Consider the following 22,523-nt stretch of genomic DNA (forward strand, 5'->3'; position numbering starts at 1 on the left):
CCCTATTATATGATAGTCCATAAGCTTTCCTCCTTTTTTTAGATCCCCATTACAATGCCTCTTACCCCTTTAAGTAGACATAAAGTCCTAATCCTAAAAAGGAATTTTAATCCTCCTATAACTGTAAAATCCATCCATATCAGAATAAGGTAACTTATCCCTGAGAAAAGAATTTGTCCATAATGCCATGTGGCATGATAATATATCTCGAGATACATGTTGATTAATATAACATGAATGATCAATATGGGACTGATTTTATCCCTCCACCACAATGTGAAAAAAGCCAAAATTGGACAGCCTTGGACCGTCAAATTTCATAAAATTCGACAGACCAAGAGGTCGAATTTGCATCTGTAGACATCAAAATTGAAACGGTTCCCCATCGTTTTCTAAATTAACGAAAGTCCCTTAAATTAAAATTAGGCCCATAAGTTTAAATTGGGGCCATTGATTGGGATGGACCACACATGGTTTGGATTTGGGCTTTCGCAGATAAAACCCGTGATCTAAATAAAACCAAGTGATCCATACATTAAATATTGGGCCCTACACCTAAATAAATGAATTTGGCCCAATAATGATCCATTAAATCCTTAAAATTGGATTTGGAAAAATTTAGTATTTTAAATAAATCAATTAAACCTCTTTAAATTAGGGGTATAATTGGAAAGCTAAATTACCTTTAAGTCTATAAATATAAGAACCTCTCTCATTGAGAGGGGATCTGGATCACTTTCTCTCAGAAGACAAGAGCTTTCCCTCTAGAGAAGAAGAAGCTCTCAAGCCCTCCTCGAGAAACAAAGTAAGCTTCTTCAGAGATTCAAACTCCGACTAAAGAGAAAATCAAGCATAAAGCCTTTCTTCGAAAGCCAAGAAAATATTCTCAACCGATAAAGCGTGAAGCCTGGAGAGAAGAAAATCTACAGAAGCCTCTACAAAAAATCAAACACAAAGCAAAGTCATCGTCCAAGCAACCTTCTCAATAGACAAAACGCGAAGCCAAGAGAGAAGAAAATCTACAGAAGCCTCTACAGAAAATCAAATACAAAGCAAAGTCATCGTCCAAGCAACCTTCTCAGCCGATAAAATGCGAAGCTCGGAGAGAAGAAAAGCTATATACGTCATCATCACTATTTTTGTATTTGACTGTTAATCAGAGGAAACACTAAGATCTGTAGTCATTTTTCATCAAAAATCAATAAAATCATTTGCGATCATATTTCACGAATCTCGAGGTAGATTCGTAGAAATTTATTATCGACAAATTTTTGGCATGCCTGATGGGACTGGTCTCAACCTCTCATCTTTCAGTTAACTGCAAGAACATCAACTAAAGCATCGATGACATCTCGCAACATCAACGATATCGCATCTGCTGCTACTAAAAAAGTTAAAAAAATCCTTTCTTCCAATCTTGAATTAGGTTATTAGTCGCGATTATCATGTGACACGAACAATGACAAAGACTGGTGGATCCAAGTTAGTGGAGCCTCTCCAGCATCACTCCAAGAAACATGCCACAAAAACGGCACTTACCACGAAGGAATCGTGGGCGGACGTGGTAGAAGACGACTCGTCAGATTCTGGATCTAATTGGAAGTCAAGCGAGGGATCGTCTAGATCTTTATCGATCACTTCTCCGTCACAAACTTACACATCCATTAGAGCAGTGATGACAGCTGAAGCGCTAACGATGGATGAACAAGTTGTTCAGATGGCAGACACCATCAACAAGTTAACAAAAGCAATGGAAGACAAAGATATCCAAATTGCAACTCTCGTCAGTCGTCTGGAACAGAAAGACAAAAAGAATGAATCGAGTGTTGGACCCTCACATCCTCCAAGATTTACCCCTGAAGCATACGTGACTCCGCATGAAGAAGAACAATGAACAGACTATTCTGGTTTACGAAAAGTTACTCGAGATCCACCACAGGGGTCTGTTGCTTCGTTTTCTGTTCAACAACTGCAAGCAATGATTACTGATACTATTCATGCTCAGTATGGGGGTATGCCACAGTCCTCATTGGTCTACTTCAAACCCTACACTCAACGCATCGAACAAATGCATTTTCTGGTAGAATATCAACCACCAAAATTCCAACAGTTCGAAGGAAAAGGCAATCCAAAGCAACATATTGCCCACTTCATCGAAACTTGCAATAACGCCAGTACATTCTATGATTTTATAGTGAAACAATTCGTTCGCTCCCTCCACAACAATGCATTCAATTGGTACACTAACTTGGAACCCAACTCAATAGAAAGTTGGGATCAACTTGAAAGAGTGTTTCTTGACTGCTTCTACAGTACTAGAAGAACAGTGAGTATGGTGGAACTTGCCGCCGTCAAACAAAGAAAGGATAAACCAGTCATCGAGTACATCGAGCGATGGAGAAATCTTTCCCTCAACTACATGGATCGACTTTCTCAATCTTCTGCTATCGAAATGTGTGTTCAAGGGATGTACTGGCAACTCCTTTACATCTTGAAATGAATTAAACCACATACTTTCGAAGAGCTAGCTACTTTAGCCCACGACATGGAGCAGAGTATAGCTGTGCATCAGACTCCACGATCAGGTGAGCCTCGAAGATAAGAAAAGAATGATAACAAGTCATTCAAAACTAAAGAAGTCTTATCTACCACCACCAGCAAACCTGTCAAGATTACATGTAAGAGAAGAGAAGATCAGCCAAAAGCTGATTCAACACAAGAAAAAGGAAAAGCTTGAAAAACTCTCAAAGAGCTTGAGGTAAAAGAGTACCCTTTTCCTAATGCTAATGTCTTGGGCATGTTCGAAGAGTTGTTGAAATTAAAGCTCATTGAACTTCCAATGCCCAAACGACCCGAGGAAGTAGGTCGCGATAATGATCCGAAATATTGTCGTTATCATAGGGTGATTAGTCACCCGATTAAAAAATGATTCGTCTTCAAAGAGAAGATTATGGATTTGGCACGTCAAGGGAAAATTGGACTTGACTGTGTCGAAAATGTTGCTACTTCCAACATGACCTCTGTCACTTTTGGATCTTTTGATCAAATACTCTTAGTAAGTAAATATGCTACGCAGACTCCATCTCCTCAGATCACCAAAGTTTTACCTAAACCATCACAACTCATATCCTTACATTTCGATGTTGAAAAGGCCCATCCCACGCTGGGGGTAAGGCCAAATCAAAGAAAAATCATCACATTTCCCACTTCATTTCAACAAGGATCACAATCTCATTCGGCTTCAAATTCAAAGTCAGACCTTAGAGTCTGCTTCAGTTGATGACGAAGGGTGAACAGTTGTCACTCGTCAGAAAATACGTCCTACATATGTACCAACTCCTTCTATTTTGAAGCCAAAGAGAAAGAGAAGAAAGTCAAAACAAAGTATAGGATTAAAGAAACGAAAGAGAGTAACAAAGAAGAAGGCTTTCCGACTTCCGCCTGCAGACCTTGAAAACATCCTTCAGCAACAGTCCCGTGTGCCAGTTACTCTTCTAGAATTCTTACCCAAGAAGCTCTTGAAGGAAGTCTGCACGGTGTCAATGTCATCAAGTGGAAACGGAAGTGCTAGAAGATAATATTGATGATAGGTCCAAAGAACATCCTACTACTTCCAATGATGGAGATCAACGACTTGAGAAAGACAATAGTACCTCGGAAATAGAAGATTCGCAGGTCGACGTGGATTTGTCTAGTGAATTCCAAAAAGTTTAGCTTACTTCAAAACAAAGTTCAACTAATTCAAAACAGGAAATTCAACCTAACATAGATCCACAACAAGACAGTATGTGTATAGCCACAATTACCTTCACTGACGAAGATCTCCAATTAGGGTCTCGACCTCACAATAGGCCTCTTTATGTTACAAGTTATGTGAAGGAAACTAAAATTCAAAGAATCCTTAAGGATTGTGGTTCTGCAGTCAACATCATGCCAATTCGTACTATAAAACAAGTTGGCATCTCATCGGATCAACTTGCTCGTAGTAAGTTGATGATTCAGGGATTCAACTTAGAAGGTCAAAGAGCGATCGGCATGATAAGAGTCAAGCTCTCTATTGCAGATTTGGAGTCAATAGTGCTCTTCCACGTGATTGATTGTAAAACTTCATATCACTTGCTTTTCGATCGATCGTAGCTGCATGAAACTAGGGTAATATTGTAGACATGTGGCTTTCGTCATTAGGACGGTCACATCTACGAAAATTTGGAGTCACCACCATCCAAGTTGTAAATGGGTGTAAATGGTCACCCGATGTACATTTTTACAAAAAAGTGACATTTTTAACTTTAGTGACTCACAATGGATAAGGGTCGATCGAACCTAGAGATTCGGGTAAGCGGCTTGATTGAAGAAAAGGAAAGGGGTTAGGCACCCTTTTCTCCCTGCCAAGTGGCGATAACCTCAACATAATTCGATCATTTTTTGTTTTAAAGAACATCGATAAATAAAGTGCCACGTGGAAGTGTCTGTCCCCTTGATAGGGATTCATTTTCAGCTTGATCATAGGGTCATTTCATTGATGGAAATGACCTTCATGAACCTTTAGCCTTGGGTCTACTCATCTAAAAAATAAAAATAAAAGAGAAGAAGGGGATTTTAAAAAAAGGGAGAAGGAGAGGATAGAAAGAGAGAGAGAGAGAGGGTGTACTACAAACCCACCTTGAAGCTTCAAGTTCACCTTTCTTTCTTCATTTCTTCTTCTTCTTCTATGCTTCTTAGGTCCTTAGTGAAGTATGAGAATGAAGTTACCTTTTTTAGAAGGTGGTATGAGAGAGTAGTGGAGTAAAAGAAAGAGGAGTGAGATTATATATATATATATATATATATATTTTTTCTAATACGACTTGGTGAAACTTGGTAACCATTCTTGGGAGGAAGGAAGGGGTATTTATAGGAGTTGGGAGGAGGTTTGGGGGTATAATGGGGTTAAATTTTGAAAAGAATGATAATGGCATAGGTTTTAGGGGTAAAAGATTTGAAATTTAGAATGAGAGTAAGGGTATTAGTGTAATGATGAAAGTGGGTTGTGTTTTAACCCAAATGGTTTGGATCTTACCCAAATCCATTTGGGTATAGTGTTTGGTTGGGTGAGATGAGTGATGGTTGATGGGAGAATGGGGGGTGTAAGGTGTTAGGTGTTTGATTGAGTGTTGGGTTGATAGAAGAGGTAAGGTATTTTAGATTTGAGGGGATGGATAGTATAAGAGGTTTGTTGATTGGATTTTGGGAGAATAAAAAGGGGGAATGACATGTGGCATGAGTGATGAGATGAGATTGGTTGATTGGTTGATGGTAATTGTTTGATTAAAGAGAAGGGTATGGGTCAGTTGATTAATGATGAAAAAAGTATGGATTGAGGTGATTTTGTGAGAGTGTTTTAAGGAGAATGATGGGTGTAGATGTGGGTTGTGATGTAGGTGGTTGTTGATGTTAGAGGATGATGATAAGTTAGGGTATGTTGGGTATGGGTTGTGATGTTAGTGGTTAGAGAATGGGGATATGTTAGGTTCGGGTAGTGTATGGGTTGAAGCGATTTTGGAGGGAAGTGATATGGGTTAGATGGATTTTTTTAGAGAATGATGATGGTAGTAGGTGATTAGATGAAGGAGGTAAAGGGTGGTGATAACATGTGTCATCTTGTGATGTAGAGAGGGTGATTGGTTGATGTGGGTAAAGGTTGATGGGTTAGGGTTGTGGGTTGGATAATTGGATATGGATAGGGTAATGTCTTGTGGGCTTTTAAGTGTTGGGCTTGGGTTTAGGAGGGTTGTGGGCCATTTTGGCTTGATTAGGATTTATTTTGGGTTGGATATTTGAGGGAAGGTAGGTATTAGGGTTTAGGTGACATGAGATTAGTTTTGTGTTAGGGGTAAGGTAAGAAAAGAATTTAGGAAAGAGTTGAGGGCTTGTGGGTCTTAGGTGGGTTTAAGGTGTTTGCGAATTTCGAGGCGGAGCGGTGAAGGATAGATGAAGGGTAGGTATCCCAAGTCTCACATTTTTGACTTTTTAAATTTTCTGTGTTTTTTATAATTATTGATTTAATAAAAAATGTCACGTGTTTGGCAAATCGGGTTTTTTAGGCCCATTGGAGAGTTTCATCGATCGTTCGGTTCCTCTTGGATATAGAGGAGGTGTGGTGGGGTTGAACATTTGTAGGATGGGTTGCAACCCTTCTTATAGGTCTCTGTACACACCCCATTTTTGCATTCGCCTGATTAATCAATTCGTCAACCCGATCGCTATGATTCCCAATGATGGATATTATTTCCATTGCTTTATTTTGTTACCAGAAATGTTTCAGAAATCCGGATAAGGTATCTCAAATTGACAAAACCTTAAAAACCACGCTACACTAGGATAATACGACTCCAGAAATATAGAAATCATCATCTTGCAGACCCAAAAAGAAGCTTCACGATAAAAATCACTAAAAATTGACCAAATTACCAAAATATCCATAACATCAAAACAACCCTAGAGCCTACGTTACGATTAGGAAAAATCATTCAAACACATAAAATAACAAATCGAAACCAAATAAATCATTTCGCCAATTTTAACAAAATTCAACAAAATTACGAAAATGCCCCTCTTAAAGTTCATGACCATTTCACATAAAAAATTTCATAAATGACACAAACTAATACTTCCATTGAATTCCTTATGAAAAATCGATTCTAAAACATCCTAGAACATTAAAAACCGACTTAAAACGTGAAAAGTCCTCTTCGGGGGCAAAACGGTAATTTCACAATTTTCATAATTAAAAATTTTAAATTAATAAATAAAATATTAAATAATTAAAGTGAAACATTGATGAAATTAATTTAAAATTTTGAATTAAAAAAATCGATCAATCGGCCTTTCAAGTAAAATTGTTGAGGGTTCGTGAGATATTTCTTTAAGGACCCCTCCATTTGGGGGTCCAAAGAATTAAAGATATAATAGAGAGGGGTTTTCCAAAAAATCAAAGTCAATCAAGCAAGACTAAAGTCAAAATCTTAAAGTCAATTTAGTGAGACTAAAGTCAAAATTAAAGTAAATTAAGCAAGACTGAAGTCAAATATATTAAAAGTCAATCAATTAAGACTAAAGTCAAAATATTAAAAGTCAATCAAATAAGATCAAAAGTCAAAATCATAATAGAATTCTAATTAAATAATAACTCTATCTAATAGAGTTCTAACTAAAAAATAATTCTACCTAAAACAATTCTAATTAAAACACAATTCTACTTAAAATAAATCTAACTAAAACACAACTCTAACTAAAAGAACTTTAATCAAACACTAATTCTATCTAAATCAACTCTTAAAAAAAATCTATAAATAGAGGTCCCCACACCCTATTTTCATATCAAATCATAAACCCTAAGAGAAGTAGGTCAAAAAGCCCCCCTAGCTTCCCATAAACCCTAGTTTTGGAGCCTCAACTCCTTACCTAGCATCCTTTCTTCGATTTTAGCCTAAAAACACTTAAAAGCCCTTCAAAAATACCCCAAAATCCATAACAAACTCGAAGAATCCAGATCTAAGAAAGAGATACCTCACCTCGGAGATCAGAAATCAAATCCGAAGATAGAACAAGCAAGGAGTACGGTACAAAGAGTGATTTTATCAGATCTGAGGGAATAGAATTGTTGCGTTTCGAAGGTAAACTTTCTTTTATTATTTTTATTTTTTTATCTAAGTTATGTAGTCTTATTTGGGATAAGTAGAGACCGGCAATGGCTGGGCGGGGTTGGTGCCTAACACCTTCCAACCCCATAATGTGATCCCCGGATTCAGTTTTTCTTTAGTAGATTAGTTTCTTTATCCGTTTAGAGTCAATATCAGATTCCTAGACCGTAATAACTAGGTGGCGACTCCCAAACCTCAAGGGTCAAAAGTGGATCGACGGACCCCGCGAATCGAGGGCGCTTTCAGTGGTGACTCCACTGGGGACCATTGAGGATCAAACTTGAAAAACCCTAAGTATGGGAGCATTGCTAAAACGACCTGGACTATTTTTATTTTTAGTTATTAGTTTGCCTGTTTATTTTGTTTTGTTTTTATCCTTCTTTTTTTCATTCAATTATTGATTGTGTTTTTGGATTATGGATATTCTGCTTTTGCATATTATCATTTTTTTATGGTTCAATCGAAAGTCATTTGGAATGACCTTAAATAATGCGAGATTTCAAAGGAATAGTCTTATTGAGGATGAGATAATGGTTTTTAGACCATGATTTTTTTTACGCACATGAATGTATTTCGATTAAAAATTTAGGTGTGTGTTTGATTTGGTATTTGACCATTTTACTTAAAATATATATATTTATAAAATAATTGCTGTTAGGAACAACAAAGTTTTTTTATTTGATGGCCGATGTGCGATGTACACTTCGACAACATTTTTTATTTGTTTTTTTTAATGAAAAAAAATCAATTAATTTTTTTTAACGTGCTGTCCATTGGCAGCAAGGAGAAAATCCAATAAAAAATTGGATTTAAGTTTTTGAGAAGCATTGGTGTGCCTTTAGCAAAAAAATCAACTTTAATCATCAACCTTAAGGTGTTTAATATAATGGGTGGTGTGGTTGTAATAAAAAGGGTATTTATTCTTTAAAACCCCCTTTTGTTTCAATGTTTTCATCGTCTTCTTCCCAGCCTCATCCTTCTCAACGATCGGTTTGGTCTTTCCATTCGATCAGCGTTGATCTCTCCATTGGATTGATCTTTGACTTGAGGAAATTACCGGTTTCTTTCCATAAGGAAGTACGGAGCTTCAAATCGATGGCCCCTCTAGAGATTCACTTGATCTCATTGTCTTCAACAGGGACTGACTGGTTTAAATCAGAAATTGATTTAATCTTTTAGTCCAATCGTTCCAAATGTCAGTCCGATCGGTTTAAAACTCCTAACGATGTCGTTGATTCCTCTTAGTGTAAAGTTTCAAAGCTCGAAAATCATCGGTTCCTCTTGCAGCCACTGCAATATTGAACGTTTTTTTTTTCTCTCGACCTTTCTCTTGTTCGTCGAAGAAAGGGTTCAAGGGTGTTGGCTTTGATTGATTGTAGGCTTGTGATCCAGAGTAGAAGGGGAGGATTTCAATCGAAGGAATTTTCTTAGAATGATGATAATAGTAGGTGTCGATTTTTTTTTCTCTGCTTCCCTCTTTTTATAAAAAAAAAAAAAAAAAAAAAAAAAAACAATTTGTTTCTTTAACCGAAGGTTTGTGTTTTAAACTCAAAGATTTAAAAGAATGGTTTGATCCCAATTTCTTCTGGGTCGAGTATGGAGAGATCAGTTTAAAAATAAGGGATCGAATCCAACCTTAGAGTTCTCGTGATCAGGAGGTTCTTCTTTATTTATTCGATATCTAGCAATTGATCTGTACTGGGCTTCTGGTTTTCTATGTTTCGGTTTCATGTATCAGATAAGTGGAGCATTCAAGTATGAACCAATCACCAAGAGTAGAAGTGTTAAAAATTTTGAATTTATGTGTGGTTGTTCGAAACAGGTTAGGAACTCATGATCAAAAATTTAATAGTTTTGAAACAGATTGTTCCTGTTTGATTTGAATATTTGAATTCTTGTCCCTTGTTTAGAAGTTTGAAAAGAAATCGATCCTTTTTCTTGTGCGATTAATCTGTTTTGAGCTGATAAATTCATTAAACTCTCCTATCCTACAAAAGAAGACTTTCAAGAAATTCGGCATGTGTGCTGCCAGAAGAAAACATTCCATAAAATTTTAACGAATCGTGATTGGGCACACCTCGTTTTTTTTAAGGTTAATTAAAGTCCTTTTGGTATACTTGCTGGATTTCCATCACGCTTAAAGGGTTACTCAAGTAATCCCACATAATAATGAATAAAAAATAAAAACCCATTTTTTTTTCCTATCTTGAAAAAAAAAATCTCTAGAATGGGGTTGGCCTTACTAACTTAGTAAGTTTTCTTTTGTTATTAAATGCTGCTGAACTCATCACATACCATTTGAAATCATGATTCGAGGTCATAGGTTTATGAAGGTTGAAATTCGATTTTTTTCCATCAATCTTTCTCTCAATAATTACTTTTTTTTTTTACCATCAATCCAATATGTGTTGAAATCCCGATGTATTGAGGGCCACCCAAAATAACCTTTGATTGGACCATAAAAAAGAAATCCATTTGATTTGGATTTTTTTAAAAAATAATTTTTTGTTTGTTTCAATATCGGATCGGATCAATTATTCCATGTGTTATTCATTGATTGATTTACCATTGATATATGCTTGAGATGTGCATACTTTAATTTTGAATTGAACCATATGGATATATTTTTAATTTTTCTTGATCAATGTATACCTTTGCTTGTATGGTTCAATTTGGTCCATAGGCCTATGTGTTTGAAGAAAGGCCCCGGGCACACTCCACCCTGTTTTGCACACACCACATGCACATTTACTATTTTGCACACTTACACGTCCCATATAGTCAACGTGGCACTAGTGCGTGGCCCAATCTCTTCGGAGATGCGACGTCATTCATGAAAACCACAACTTCAGTCACGTATCTTAGGGTATATCAAACTGGGGCATCAATACCATCTGATCAGGTGATTCTGAGAGGTATATTGATGCACCTAGGCTGGAGTGACCTGAGCCTTTGACCTATTGTAAGTCACACAGTCACATGTCCCGATTGCCAAAGTAATACTAGTACGTGGTCGGTCCCCTCGTGGGATGCTAAACCATTTATGAAAGCTACAACTCTTGACTCGTACCCATAGGTATGTAAAAGATAATCTAAGTATATCAATTGCACTTCTTGGTCAAAATCGGTGCCTAAGCGAGATCTTGCCCCGATGTACCCTACTGTACGAGGGGGATAGACTATGTCTATTCTAGACGAGAGGTATTTAAGTGGGCCCTTGCTCAGCATCGTGCGCCACCTCTCAACTGGAGATCAAACTGGCTGTTTTTGACTTCAGAGAAGTGAGTTGACATTTTAGATTATCAACTATACGGTATATCAAACCAAGTCACCACGTATCGAGAGGTATATAGGTGTATTTGGGCAAGGGTGGCCAGATAAAATGCATTGCACGTAGTAAGCTTAGAGTCTAGAAACCTTCCTTATAGGTCACGACCCGAACTGACTATGGGTGTTCCCGGGTTGCTTTAGTCAATCCAACCAACAGGTAAGTGAGCGGACTGATCCAGAATAATCAAACAAAACCCGCAATATCAGTACGACCCAATCGGTGAAATGTACCGATTAATTTGAACCACTTAAACCAGTTGGCCCAATTGACAAATGGATCAAACTAATCAATACTAAATCAATTGGACTAATTGGTTTTCACTTTTAAATATCCAGACCATTTTGTATAGAAAGATTCGATCTTAGGATCAAATTAATTTATCTGATCAAAGGTTCAATCCCAATCAAGGGTAGACCCGTGTCTAACCTTTCTCACTTTTTTGGTCACCATAGACTTATAGTGCATTTGGATTCAATATTTTCCACCGGACTTAGGCTATTCTATATCGAAACGTTAATCATGTGGTTAAGAGTCAATGGTTAACCTTGGTTTATTTCCAATCAGGTAATAATTGGTCCCAAACGTTCTAAACCTCCATCTGTACCACTTTGGGTCCGTGAAAAAAGTCATCTTTCTAGAGTATCATTGTCAAGTAGTCAGTCTTTACCACGAGAAGAAACGAGTACCATGGATGAAACTGCGCTCCGTCAGATTTTAAAATCTTTTCAAGCACAGATTATTGCTTCTGTCCAAACACAAATTGAATCCCTGAAAATTGAAAAGGGAAAAGATGAAGCTATAGAACCTCAGGATGTGTTTGACCTCGTTGAAAATCAAGAAGATGATCAGTTACACGTCGACCCTGTCCTAGCTCATCGAATAACTCAGGTTGAAACTGCTTTGAAGAACATCAAAGACCCTGATGATCTTACTCTTGGATTAGGGGCAATGACCTTGTTTCCCACGGTCGGTCTACCAGAAAAGTTCACAATGCTAGATATGGAGAAGTTTGACGATATTTGATGCCCTAGGACTCACTTAAAAGTATATGTCGGCATAATGCAATCTCAGGGTCTAAGTGATAGGTCCTGCCCTATGTTGGTTAATGTCATTGGACTCATCATGGGTAAGAACATGGCATGAATTGATGAAAGAGTTTATTGGTCGATATTCATTCAACACAGATATTGAACTCACAAGAAGATACCTATAAACTACTAAACAGAAACCCGGGGAAACTTTCATTGAGTTCATTGCTTGATGGAGAGCTAAAGCTGCTCAAGTGTGGGATCGACCTCAAGAGAAGGAGTAAGTCAAGATCATCCTCAGGAATCTCACTCCAAATTATGCCAAGTACTTGATGCTTCAATACTTCCCAATTTTTCAATCTCTCCTTGAGGCTGGAAATCAAGTTGAGGATACTTACTCTTCGGGACTTTTTGGTAACTCGTCCGAGTCAAACCCAAACATTTCAAACCTAATGTCAATTCCCTGCAAGTGGCCAACACCTCCTTCCCACTATCTTCTCAAGCTACTCAGCCTTCACAAGCTAAGCCTAGAAGATAGTTTGCCAATCTTGGAATGTCCCTTAGTGTTGCTTATCAAAAATTGATGAAAAGAGGATTGCTGATGCCTTTACAACCTAAGCCTTTGCCTAATCCTCTTCCCCCAAACATAGATAATGGGCAATTCTGTGAATTCCATCAGATGCCTGGTCATGTTCTTGACAGGTGTATTACTCTTCGATATGCTATCCAAGACCTTATTGAGCAAGGAAAAGTCACCATACCCACTTCTACTACTCACAATGTCAAGACTAACCATTTGCCTACCTTTCAAAATCAACCCCCTTCTACTCTGAACCTAATATCAATATTCAAACCCGAATCAGTTGACCTAGTTTCCTTCATTCACCCAATCGGTCTAAACAGTGCATTCGCTCCATGCCAGAATGAGCTCAACTACCCTAAGGCAGTGACAGAACTGAAGAACAGAGAAATCATTGAAGCAACGGGTTGTCCCGTATATGACAGGCTTGAATCAGAATATGAAGAGATAGTAAAAGCAGGCAAGTTCAAGTCATCCATTGAAGATAACTGAAGTGGCATAGACTCTAGAATTGTGTCCTTCCATTCATAATGATGTCGTCTTAGTTTTTTTTTAGCTTCAGTTGCGTCAGTCTTTGAATTCAGTTAGTCATCTTTATTTTTGGATTTTAGTTAGGTTTGTCAATCTATGTTCTTTCCAATTCCAATAAAATAAAGAAACTTTTGATTATCATGTATGCAATAATGATGTGAATGTAAAATCTAACTTGAAAAATGACTTAAAGATCACTAACCAAATTTGATAAATATTGGAGTTAAATAGTACACTCAAGAAGTGCAAATTGGTACTATATTATCCCCAAGGGAACATGAGAGAATAATAAACTTACTTGAGAAATTCAGCAATATTTCTTGCATGATCTCATAAGATATATGGATGAATTACACAAAAATATAGATCAAGACATAAAGTCAAGAGTGATATCAAAGTCAAAGATTATTGGTCAAAAATGATATAGCTGAAAGCATCGACAAAGACACTAAGACTTACAAGTGGATCTACCATGTTTCTCACTCAAAATAGGAAAGTTTCATTCATAAGAGAATAAAAGATTTTCTTGAAGTTTTAGAAGAGTTGAATAGTCAGAAAACTCAATCATACTCGATTTCACAAAAGAAGATTGAAGAATATTCATTCTCAAAAGAAGACCTTACTCGATAGAGTAATCCAGATATCGAATTCCTGAAACTTAGACCAAGTCGAGTAGCATTCATCAAAGGAGGCCTCCTTTGGTTGAACCATTTCCCTGTCTTACCAAAAAAAAAAACTTTCTTTAGCCCCTCTAGCCTTTTAAAAAAATAAAAATAAATAGCTTCTTCTCTCTAAATCACACCGACCAACCTTGGGAGGGAATCTTAGTATGAACTATGTTTTGACCTAATCCCAAAAGAAAAAGAAATATTTTGGGTATGTAGGCAACCTGAGAAGTTACTTTAGGCCCGATCACGTAAAGAATAAGTGTATTTTCTTAAGAAAAGTGTCATGTAAAAGGAAAATCCCCTATTGAAAGATTCAAAAGAAAAGAATGCCAAACTAAGGGCATTAGAAAAAAGAATCACAAGAATTGATAAAAAAAAATGTCAAACTAGGGGCATTTAGAAAAAAATAAAATAATTGACAGAAAAGAGAGAATATCAAACTAGGGGCATTTTGGAAAGTTGAGCCTTATATCTTTTCTTTGTAAATCATATCCTAACCCCACCTATTAAGTCTTCCTGAATGCTAATTGACTCGGTTAAGGTGCAGGAAACCAAGAAGTTGTCGAGTTGGTTATTCAAGATCATCAAGAAAAAAAGAGAAGCCTGCTAAATCGAAAATCCGAAAAGGCGATTTAGGCAAAATTTAGGGCATAACCATAAAAAAGAAAGCCTGCTAGGTTGAAAACCTGAAAAGGCGACCTAGGCAAAAATCAAGGCATCATCAGAAAAAGAAAAACAAACCCCGTTAGATTGAAAACCTGAAGAGGCGATCCAGGCAAAAATTAGGGCATCATCAAATGAGAGGAAAAGTCTCATCAAGAAGAAAAATTCAGAAGGAAGCCTGTGTAGAAACTGCAGAACCATTCAAGTCACAATATTTGTTTTTTAGCCAAGAGCTCACATCTGACGAAGACAATGTTGAAGTCGAAAAAATCAGAAGTCATCTTGAACATTGTAGGATCTTCAAAAGTATGTTTACTTGTTCAAGTGTTCGCTATTGGAAGATGTAGAATCATCAACCACTTTGAAGAGAAAGATCTTCTATTCTAATATTTATCAAGATTTTTTAAGTCCAGCTCAATCATTTCTAAAAAATAATGATCAATTCTTTATTGCACATATGATAATCTTAAGAGTCTTAAATTTAAGAGAATGTAAGTTCTTCTATCTGTCATACATCAGAGTCCATATTTTTCAAGCGTAATCCATTCCATCAGTCTCGTAGTCAAATCCCAGTTAAAGCTAACCTTGAAACTAGGGGCATTTTTGAAGGTCATTTAATTTCAAAATTTTTGTTCTTAATTACATGATAAAAAGAAAATCATATAAAAGCTTAAAAGTCCGGTTAAGCCCAATGATAATTATGAATCCAGATGCATGATAAGCCAATAAAAGCATGATCTTTCAAACTTTGAGCTCAATTTTAAATTATAGAATGAATTAATATGATTATTTAAATTCCTATAAATCTAAGCCCGAGAAACGTGGCTTAGTAAGTTCGAGTCCGAGAAACGAGACTCCAACTTTTTGAATCATAGAATGAATATGCTTTTTGAAGTGCCTATAAACCTAAGTTTGAGTCCGAGAAACGAGACTCCAACTTTTTGAATCATATAATGAATAAGCTTTTTGAAGTGCTTACAAACTTAAGTTCGAGTCCGAGAAACGAGACTCCAACTTTTTGAATCATATAATGAATAGGCTTTTTGAAATGCCTATAAACCTAAGTTTGAGTCCGAGAAACGAGACTCCAACTTTTTGAATCATAGAACGAGTAGGCTTTTTGAAGTGCCTACAAACCTAGGTTCGAGTCCGAGAAGCGAGACTCCAACTTTTTGAATCATAGAATGAATAGGTTTTTTAAAGTGCCTATAAACCTTAGTTCGGGTCCGAGAAACGAGACTCCAACTTTAACAGGATTGTTTAAGTTCCTATAAACCTTAGCCAGAGTCCGAGAAACGAGACTTCAACTTTTTTGAATCATAGAATGAATTAATAGGATTGTTTAACTTCCTTAGCCCGAGAAGCATGGCTACAATAAGTTCGAGTCCCGATAAACAAGACTCAAACTTTTTTGAACTCTAAAAAAGAATTTCAAATAGATTTAACGAAGTTCCCACAATGTTATGACTCCGATTACCACATTGTTAAACCTTGCCATGATTGTTTTCGTTGCATAAGTGCATATCAATTTTGAATCATTATTGTCATTGAGAGAAGATCTCTAGGACCTGACACATTTTTACTCAATAAGCATCACACCATTGCACACACGTGCACTTTTGCGTTAGTCAGGGAGAATTTTTTTAAATTAGAGGATCTGACATCGTCAGTGAGAGTTCAAGCTCGAGGACCTGACAACCTTTTAGTTCGGGGAGAGTTTTACGCTCAAGGATCCGAACACCCTGACGAATTGCTAAATCAAACTGCAAAATGAACTGTCACTAGCTTTGGCATTCGGATATCGCACTATCTACCAAAATAGATTTGCTATCTAATTTGCTTCAACCCTCTGCCAAAGTGGGGCATCTATAGACACCCCATTTTTGCATCCGCCTGATTAATCAACTCGTCAACTCGATCGCAATGATTCTCAATGATGGATATTATTTCCATTGCTTTATTTTGTTACCAGAAATATTTCATAAATCCGGATGAGGTATCTCAAACTGACAAAACCTTAGAAACCACACTACGCTAGGAAAATACGACTCCAGAAATATAGAAATCATCATCTTGCAGACCCAAAAAGAAGCTTCACGATAAAGATCACTAAAAATTGACCAAATTATCAAAATACCCATAATATCAAAATAACCCTAGAGCCTACGTTACGATTTGGAAAACTCATTCAAACACATAAAATAATAAATCGAAACCAAATAAATCATTTAACCAATTTTAACAAAATTTAACAAAATTACGAAAATGCCCCTCATAAAGTTCATGACCATTTCACACAAAAAAATTTCATAAATGATACAAACTAATACTTCCATTGAATTCCTTACGAAAAATCGATTTTAAAACATCCTAGAACATTATAAACCGACTTAAAACGTGAAAAGTCATCTCCGGGGGCAAAACGGTAATTTCATAATTTTCATAATTAAAAATTTCAAAATTAATAAATAAAATATTAAATAATTAAAGTGAAATATGGATGAAATTAATTTAAAATTTTGAATTAAAAAAATCGATCAATCGGCCTTTCAAGTAAAATTGTTGAGGGTTCGTGAGATATTTCTTTAAGGACCCCTCCATTTGGGGGTCCAAAAAATTAAAGATATAATAGAGAGGGATTCTCCAAAAAATCAAAGTCAAACAAGCAAGACTAAAGTCAAAATCTTAAAGTCAATCTAGTGAGACTAAAGTCAAAATTAAAGTCAATTAAGCAAGACTGAAGTCAAAGATATTAAAAGTCAATCAATTAAGACTAAAGTCAAAATATTAAAAGTCAATCAAATAAGATCAAAAGTCAAAATCATAATAGAATTCTAATTAAATATTAACTCTATCTAATAGAGTTCTAACTAAAAAACAATTCTACCTAAAATAATTCTAATTAAAACACAATTCTACCTAAAACAAGTCTAACTAAAACACAACTCTAACTAAAAGAACTTTAATCAAACACTAATTCTATCTAAATCAACTCTTAAAAAAATCTATAAATAGAGGTCCCCACACCCTATTTTCGCATCAAATCATAAACCCTAAGAGAAGTAGGTTAAAAAGCCCCCCTAGCCTCCCATAAACTCTAGTTTTGGAGTCCCAACTCCTTACCTAGCATCCCTTCTTCAATTTTAGCCTAAAAAACACCTAAAAACACCTAAAAACACCTCAAAATCTATAACAAACTCGAAGAATCTAGATCTAAGAAAGAGATACCTCACCTCGGAGATTAGAAATCAAATTCGAAGATAGAACAAGCAAGGAGTACGGTACAAAGAGTGATTTTATCAGATCTGAGGGAATAGAATTGTTGTGTTTTGAAGGTAAACTTTCTTTTCTTATTTTTATTTTTTTTTATCTAGGTTATTTGTTAGCAATGTAGTCTTATTTGGGATAAGTAGAGACCGGCATTGGTCGAGCGAGGTTGGTGCCTAACACCTTCCAACCCCATAATGTGATCCCCGGATTTAGTTTTTCTTTAGTAGATTAGTTTCTTTATCCGTTTAGAGTCAGTATCCGATTTCTAGACCGTAATAACTAGGTGGCGACTCCCAAACCTCAAGGGTCAAAAGTGGATCCGCGGACCCCGCGGATCGAGGGCGCTTTCAATCTCCTAGACCATTGGGAGATATTAGGGCTTTTGTTTACTCAAAATTGCCATTTTTCATTGTTTTGTGCCTTAGAGGCCTATTTTGTTGGAAAATCGGTATTTCAAATGGACCTAGGTAGATGGGAGTGTGCCGAATCCTTTTGGTGGACCTACTAACCTATTGAGAGGTGTTAGAGGCTTGGATTTTGGCAAAAATATCAAATTTTAGCGCTTCGGGCCTTCGAGGTTCGTTGGCCCAGTTTGTTGGAACATTACTGTTTTTGGGCCCTTTCGAGTGAGGACCCGTTCAAATTTGGGTGTCTACAAGTACCATCCACGTTACATCAATGCTTCAAGTATTACCAAGATGGTGTGCAAAAGCGTATAATAGTCGAAGATCAACTGTTTGACAATGCAAAAACATATTTTGCAGATGCGAAATTCTATTTTGAAGGGGATGTCATTCAAGAAGCACTTCCAGTTTCGATACCTCCTTCTAGCAAGCAAAAATCTGACAAAGGAAAGCATACCACGAATAATGCCAAGGAGATTTCTTCTGGTCCTCCACTTCAGAAAGAACGTAGTAAGAAACAAGAACCAGAAACTAGGAGCATTGTTGGCTCAAGAAAATGACGAAAGAAAATAAAGTGTACTTTACTACTTGAGTCGAACTCTTGTTGAAGCAGAAGTAAACTATTCACCCATCGAAAAGATATGTTTAGCGCTCATATTTGTCACAAAGAAACTCCGGCATTACATGTTATCGCACACAATCCGACTCACTGCGCGAGCTGATCCATTCAAGTACATCATGACAAAGCCAGTCTTGTCAGGAAGACTAGCTAAATGGGCCCTTCTCTTATTAGAATTTGAGCTTATTTACATCCCTCAAAAGGCTATAAAAGGGCAAACGTTAGCCGACTTTCTTGCTGATCATTCTATTCCAGCTGAATGGGAATTGTCTCACGACTTGCTTGACGAAGAAGTATTCTCTATTGATGTCCTTCCAGCTTGGAGAATGTTCTTTGATGGTGTAGCTAGAAGAGATGGAACGGGGACAGGTGTAATTTTTATCACCCCACAAAATGAGGTATTGTCATTTTCATTTGCCTTGGTGAAATTATGTTCAAACAATGTTGCAGAATACCAATCTCTGATCATTGGTTTAGAACTCGGGATATAGATGAAGTTACACCAACTCTATGTGTATGGGGACTCACAGCTTGTCATCAACCAACTCTCAACAGAGTATGACGTTCAAAAACATGAGTTGGTACCTTATCATCAGTATGCTACACAACTTCTAAGTTAGTTTGAAGATGTCATCATCAAACACATACCAAGAATCGAAAACAAACAGGCTGACGTTTTAGCTAGTCTTACTGCAAGTTTGGCTATGCTAGAAGGAGAGACAATGAGTATCCTTATCTGCTATAGATGGGTACTACCTCCTTTGATAGAGGAAAATTGTGAATCGCACGAAGCAAACACCGTCGAAATAGTCGAAGTCAAATATTGGAGACAGCCACTTATCGACTATCTACAGCATGGGAAGCTGCCAGACGACCTGAAGCACAAAATCGAAATACGTCATAAGGCACCTCAATTTTTATATTTCAATGATAAGTTATATCGTCGCTCTTTCGATGATATCTTAATAAGATGTCTCGGAGATGATGAAATCCGAGATGCTTTAGAAGAAGCACACTCTGGAGTGTGCGGTTTACATTAGTCAGGATCGAACCTCCATCATAGTCTGAAGATGATAGGATTCTACTGGCCTATTATGGTGAAATATTCTTTAAACCATGCAAAAAGGTATAAAGCTTGCCAATTTCATGGAGATTACATTCGTCAACCACCAGAGCCATTGCATTCTACAATCGCATCTTGGCCCTTTGACGGGTGGGGACTTGTTGTTGTTGGACCACTCCCAAAATCTTCAAGGCAACATCTCTATATCCTTGCCGCAACAGATTTCTTTTCTAAGTGGGCTGAAGTAGTTCCCCTTCGAGAGGTCAAGAAAGAAATGGTAGTTGACTTCATCAAAAATAATATCGTCTTTCACTATGGCATTCTACGATATATCATGAAAGATAATGGGAAATCTTTTAGCAATGCGCTGATGGATCAATTTTGCATGAAGTTTACATTAAGCAGAGATGTTCTACGATATACAACGCTGCAGCAAATGGACTAGCCGAAGCCTTCAACAAAACTCTCTACAAGCTTCTTGAAAAAGTTGTCTCAAAATTGAAACAAGATTGGCATGAACGAATTGGATAAGCACTATGGGCATATAGAACCTCATACCACACCCCCACACAAGCCACACCTTACTCATTGGTTTATGGAGTTGAAGCTGTTCTCCCTTTGGAACGTCAGATACCTTTCTTAAAGATTGCGATCCAAGAAGGTCTAACCTACGATGAGAATGCTAAGTTACATCTGGCTGAACTTCAAGCATTGGACGAAAAAAGATTGGAAGCACAACAACGGCTAGAATGCTACCAAGCCCGTCTATCACGTGCATTCAATAAGAAAGTTCGACCACGTTCTTTTCAAGTTGACGATTTAGTTATCGTTGTACAACGACCAATCATCCTCTCACACAGTTCTGGAAAGAAGTTTGATCCAAAATGGGATGGGCCTCATGTAATGAAAGAAGTATACACTAATGGTGCATACCTTCTTGTAACAATAGAATGATTACGTCTTGGTCCAATTAACGGAAAATTCCTCAAAAGATATTATACTTAAAAGAATGATGCTCCCTAGTACGAGCCTAAATTGTTTGACAATGTTCCCCAACACGAGCCTAAACTGTTTGACAATGCTCATTATCGTACGAGCCTAAACTACATGATACTCCTGACCCGCATGAGTTAAAACTGTGAACAGTCCAAAAAAAATTAAAAATTGAGCTCGCTATATTGAAAATCCGAAAGGGCGATCTAGGCAAAACTTAGAGCATTATCCATCTGAACTACGTTATGGTTTGATCCCATTTTGGGTACGTAGACAACCTGTAAAGTTACTTCAGGTTCAACCACATAAAAAAATATATATATACTTGTATAAGAAAATAAGGGAATTTTATTAATTTCAAATGAAATAAACAATGTTATAATTTCCTAAGTCCTATACAGTAAAAAAAAAGAAAAAAAAACTTAATATAAAGAAGTAAGGTTCCAAAACTTCTTCAAAGACTCTCTCTCTACTTCACAAGCAGCTATTTCATCATCATCAATGATTGGAGCATTAGATAGGCGAATATACTCCGCTTCAACAATAAGTAGAGCCTCCTCCTCTTCCTGAACTTGAGTACTAAGAGACTCTTTAGAAGCAGCGACTTGTGGTAGCATTTCTTTGGTCTGAGTCAACTCGATTTCTAACTCACAAAAGGAATCTAAAAAAAAAAAAAATCTCAAAATAAGTCTAGGGGTCAAAGACCTTAACAAGATCTCAAATCTTATTGGGGTCATGGGTCCATAAAGATTATTATATCGGCAATCCAATTTTGAAATTGAGATGCAATGCTGAAGAATAATTTTTGTTTTCAAAAATCTGAAAATTTTGTGGTGTCAATGAGGAGAGAAATTCGTACCTGCAATTAAGAGGGTGGTATTTCAAAGAAAAAAAAAGGGAGATTCAAGGAGCTTAGTTCCTTGAAAATAAATCGGCTCTTAGATACGCTAATACTGTCGTCTTCATTATCTTCTCATCTGTCAAGCAACTCGCCCAAACCTTGCTGTTTCCATTGATGTGGATAGTTAGTAAAAAAAATTTAAAGAAAAAAGATGAAGCAAAGAAGAATTCTTCTAGAAAAAATCTGTTGTTATTTGAAACGAAGTGAAAAAAACATGGTTTTTTAACTCGTCCGAGACCGAGACGTATCGCCCGAGTTAACTCGGTATCGGAGCTGAACGAGACCAACTCACAAAGTCATTTTTTTTTTATCGAGTTTTACATCTTACATTTATTTTTTTGAGTTATCTCACGAGACGTCTCAAACGTATTGGAAAACTCGTCCGAGACAACTTGGTATTGGAGCTGAACGAGATGAGATGTGATACCGAGTTTAAAAACCATGTTTACAACAGCTGCGTTTTTTTTTAGGAGAAGAGTTCTTGAAAATGACTGCGGCTCTTTGAAGCGAAGTAAAAGAGAGACAATGAACAAAAGATTTGTTCGATCGGATTCTATAGGTACCAAAATTTTAGTGCTCTGTTTTCTTTTAGAAGAGAAGAAAGTAAAATTAGTAGAGGAGAAACCCGAGACTCCTTCCCCAAACGTCGTTCAAAAAAAAAGAGGAATAGAGAAAAGGAGAGAATGGTGTACGTGTGTGCATCTGTGTATGCTGGGGCAAGTTCCTATTTTCAAAAAAGAAAAAGAAAAAGAAAAAAACATATATATATATATATATATATATATATATA

At 36.7% G+C, this 22,523-nt stretch overlaps 1 protein-coding gene across 1 annotated transcript; it reads left to right on the plus strand.

The window, feature by feature from the left end:
- Positions 1-18,895: 18,895 nt before the first annotated feature.
- Positions 18,896-20,370, plus strand: LOC147382642 (uncharacterized). The gene is made up of 3 exons (XM_086427205.1): positions 18,896-19,069; positions 19,817-20,116; positions 20,200-20,370. The coding sequence occupies exons 1-3, from the start codon at positions 18,896-18,898 to the stop codon at positions 20,368-20,370; spliced, it is 645 nt and encodes a 214-aa protein (XP_086283331.1).
- Positions 20,371-22,523: the final 2,153 nt, after the last annotated feature.

The sequence above is a fragment of the Akebia trifoliata genome, chromosome 16 (assembly GCF_017979445.1).
Source record: "Akebia trifoliata isolate Shusen 1 chromosome 16, ASM1797944v1, whole genome shotgun sequence".
Lineage (NCBI taxonomy): Eukaryota > Viridiplantae > Streptophyta > Magnoliopsida > Ranunculales > Lardizabalaceae > Akebia > Akebia trifoliata.

Bases quoted from the DNA above. Each gene is read 5' to 3' on its own strand.
- LOC147382642 (XM_086427205.1), top strand. From the start codon at position 18,896: ATGACAAAGCCAGTCTTGTCAGGAAGACTAGCTAAATGGGCCCTTCTC. The intron at 19,070-19,816 runs GTATTCTCTATT...GGTTTACATTAG, and splicing joins ACGACTTGCTTGACGAAGAA to TCAGGATCGAACCTCCATCA. The intron at 20,117-20,199 runs GTAGTTGACTTC...GAAATCTTTTAG, and splicing joins GAGAGGTCAAGAAAGAAATG to CAATGCGCTGATGGATCAAT.